The sequence below is a fragment of the Apodemus sylvaticus genome, chromosome 17, assembly GCF_947179515.1.
Source record: "Apodemus sylvaticus chromosome 17, mApoSyl1.1, whole genome shotgun sequence".
Taxonomy (NCBI): domain Eukaryota; kingdom Metazoa; phylum Chordata; class Mammalia; order Rodentia; family Muridae; genus Apodemus; species Apodemus sylvaticus.
Genome location: NC_067488.1, coordinates 78,549,701 through 78,553,492, shown reverse-complemented (window position 1 = coordinate 78,553,492; position 3,792 = coordinate 78,549,701). Strand labels below are relative to the sequence as shown.

At 40.3% G+C, this 3,792-nt stretch overlaps 1 protein-coding gene across 1 annotated transcript; it reads left to right on the top strand.

Annotated features, from left to right (window-relative positions):
* The first annotated feature begins 510 nt into the window (after positions 1 to 510).
* LOC127667965 (olfactory receptor 2B6-like) lies at positions 511 to 1,449 on the top strand. Its single transcript, XM_052161375.1, has one exon. The coding sequence runs from the start codon at positions 511 to 513 to the stop codon at positions 1,447 to 1,449; it is 939 nt and encodes a 312-aa protein (XP_052017335.1).
* Positions 1,450 to 3,792: the final 2,343 nt, after the last annotated feature.

Sequence of the window (3,792 nt, the reverse complement as noted above, 5' to 3'; positions counted from 1 at the left end):
TGAAGTTAAATCACCAGTTGCTACAATATTTTGTGTGCATGTAAGATTATATTTGTGTATAAATGTGTGTGTATCCATGTTTCTATTCTGTGGATGTGTTGTGCATATAAAATCCAGAGTCAATGTCAAATTTTTCTATATTTGATTTCTACTTTGTTTGGAGACTATGCCTCTCACTATACTTGGAGTTCACCAATTCAGATACATTAGCTGGTCAGCAAGCTCCAAAAAAATAACCAGTTTTTTTTTAAGTAGAGATAGGATTATAGAAATGTGTATCACTTGCCATCATTTTTACCCAAGTGCTGAAGGTAAAACACAGGTCCTCTTGCTTTGGTACAAAGCTCTATATGGACAGAGGTGTCTCCTAACCATCACCCATGACATTTCAAATATGGAGTGCCAACCCTGGTTTCCATAGTCATAACCAATGAATCACGAGGCTTTGCTATTCCTATAAAACTAACTTTCTTGATACTTCTTTACTATAGGAGAGTCAGATTGCAGAAAATGTCGTTGATCAATAAAAGTCACCCAGAAGAGTTTGTTCTACTTGGTTTTGCAGACTGTCCTTGGCTGGAACTTCCTCTCTTTATCATTCTTCTGGTAACATACCCCACAGCCATGATTGGAAACATTGCCATCATTCTGGTGTCCACATTAGACCCCTGTCTTCACAGTCCTATGTATTTCTTCCTCAGCAACCTCTCCTTTCTGGACATGTGCTACACCACAAGCATTGTGCCTCAGATGCTAACCAACCTTGGGGGCTCCATAAAGACCATCAGTTACATGAAGTGTGTAGTTCAGCTTTATTTCTTTCACACAATGGGGGGTACAGAGTGTGTCCTCCTGGCTCTTATGTCCTTTGACCAATATATGGCCATTTGCAGACCACTGCACTACACCCTGATAATAAATCAACGTAACTGCCTCCTGTTAGTGTCCACTGTGTGGCTGACTGGAATTTCCTATGCTGTCTCAGAGGCCACTGTGACACTGCAATTGCCTCTATGCGGCCACAATAAAATGGATCATTTGGTGAATGAGATTCCAGTTCTGATAAAAACTGCTTGTGGTGAAAAAGAGACTAATGAGCTTGCTCTCTCTGTGGTTTGCATTTTTCTTTTAGCTGTTCCTCTGTGTTTAATTCTTGCCTCCTATGCTTGTATTGGACATGCTGTCTTTAAAATCAAATCTTCAGAGGGAAGGAAAAAGGCCTTTGGGACATGTTCCTCTCATCTCATTGTAGTTCTCTTGTTCTATGGTCCAGCCATTAGCATGTATCTTCAGCCTCCCTCCTCTATTACAAAAGACCAACCCAAGTTCATGGCTGTCTTTTATGGAGTAGTAACTCCTACACTGAACCCATTTATCTATACTCTGAGCAATAAGGATGTAAAGAGGGCATTAGTTAACCTATTTAGGAACATTTTTATGTCAAAGTGAATGCTTGTAGGCGTTATATAAAAGAGTTAACAAATTAGAGGCTCTTCCTATAATTCATTCCCTGTACAAAACTCATTTTTCTTTCTTTCTCTTTTTTTTTTACATGTCCTTATAAAACATGTCTTGTTACTTGTGTTTCTTCTAATCATGCTAGGTAATGGTTAATCTTGGATAGTATTAAACAATATGAATGCTCTGCTTAGAAAAAAATGTAGAAATCCATGTTGTTGTTTCATTTACAAATAGTTACTTTATTAAGTGCTGAAACAGTCATTTAGCTTATAATACAATTATGTTTCAAGATAATTGGCATGAAAATTATATAGTAAACATTCATAATTTTTTTTAAATTTGTGACTTGTGAAATGAATCCTAACATTTTTCCAATTCTTGTGAGAAGGCTGACTATACACTGTTAAATAGGAACTACTTTTAATAAACTTTTCTTTTAGATTATAGACTTATGTGGATGTTTTTTAAATGCCCTGTTAATTTTCTCAAACACAACTATGCATGTATCCTATATGAGAATGTGTCGCGTCCACCTTCGCCAGCAAAGATTACGCAACACAAGGAGTTTCTTCCTTAAAATGGTTTTATTCGGGAAACCTTGAATTGAGCTTATTTCTTCTATTGGCGGCCCCGGGCTCTCTCCCAGCCTGACCTTATATCCCTAGCTAGCCTCATTTGCCCAGGGAGATAACCAGCCGTATTCTCATAGGTGAACTCAGTGAGTTCTTCATTAGCATGTAAGTGAGATAAGGAATGCAGCACACTGCGCATGTGTTCCAGTGATTTACTACCAGGGAGCAGCATGTGGCCAGCACCATCTTATAACAGAGAAGAACAAAGGGTGGCTCACTACATATCACCCTTTTTTGTTTAAATAGAAGCCGTCCCATGTCAGGGTCAATCGGGTCACTGGCATCCTGATGACCAATGACCCCTGACTTAGGTCATCTCTGCCATGGCTTAGTCTAACCCGTCAAAGGGTTACCCTATTGCCCACCAGGCCCCATGTCTTAGATTGATCTAAGCACTGAGAAGTTGCCCGTCCTTGGGTCTCATTGGATTCCAGACAATATAGTATGTACAGTACTATATGCTCAGTGTACCCTGGAGCGAAGGCTTCTAAGATTTTAGAGAGGCCAGCCACACAGAGACGTCTTCCTGAGCGTCTATAGCTGCAAGAGCCTGATAAACTATGGCTCTATGAGCTGCATGATCTCGTCTAATACGGCAGAAGCACCAAAGGCAGATGAAGGCTGCTAGGCACATAAGGGTGGCTATAGCTAACAACCCAGCCCACTCTTTGATCCAAGAAAAGGCACTGGAGATCCACGAGGTCAGGTCCTCCACGGTGATTGGCTTCAGTATTGTGGCATTAAGTGAAGCTATCTGAAATACAAGCTGTTTGGTCAATAATTCTCCCTCAAGAGACCAATTTCCTCTAAGGAATTCATTGATATTGTACTGACTTTCTTTTAGAGCTGTCATATTTACCTGAAGGGGAGTAATACACAATCTTTAATGCAAGATACCTGCACCATTGTTACAAGTGCATCAATTTCTTCTTGTAGAATATCTACTCTCTGATTCAAAAGTCGTATTCCAGCTTCTAAATGGGAATTATTTTGATTTTGGGTCTGTAAGGCTCGCGCAGACTGCTCAACTATACTATTCACTACCTCTGCAGTCTGCACTTGAGACGCCATGGCAACTACAGCAGTAGCAGCGACTGCTGCAGATATAGTAATGGCTTTAATAATGGCAGTAGTAATACCAAAATCTCTCTTGACATGGAACAATTGTCCTACAGGAAAAGTGTCTGGGTCTTCTATAACTGGAATGGGCACAAACATGGGTAGGTGAACTACCAAGGCAGTATCATTGCGGCCATCCCAACATCCTGATAGATAGCATTGATTCGTCTGTAAATATATTGGGGGCACCCGGCAAGGGTACTTGTGCAGTTACTTTAGGAAACACTACAGGATGTTCCTTAAAAAATGAAAGCAAAGGATGTCTGGGATAATGATTATCTATTAATCCATCAAAACAGCAGCACAATAGGGCCCAGTCATCAATCACCCCACACAAAACCTGTACCTGAGAGGCAGTGTAGGGAACGATCAGTGATGTAGGATTTTTCCAAAAAAATTGTAGACATTGTTGTATCCCTAGAAGGGCCAATTTAGCAACTGCAGTAGGATAATGATCAATAGATTTTGCTGGTGAGGCTCTAGGATGCACCTACAACAGGGGACCTTCCTGCCAAAGCAGGCCTGTAGGCTGCAAAAAGGTAGACAAAATGTATAAAACAATTTTCTCTCTTTCTTTGTA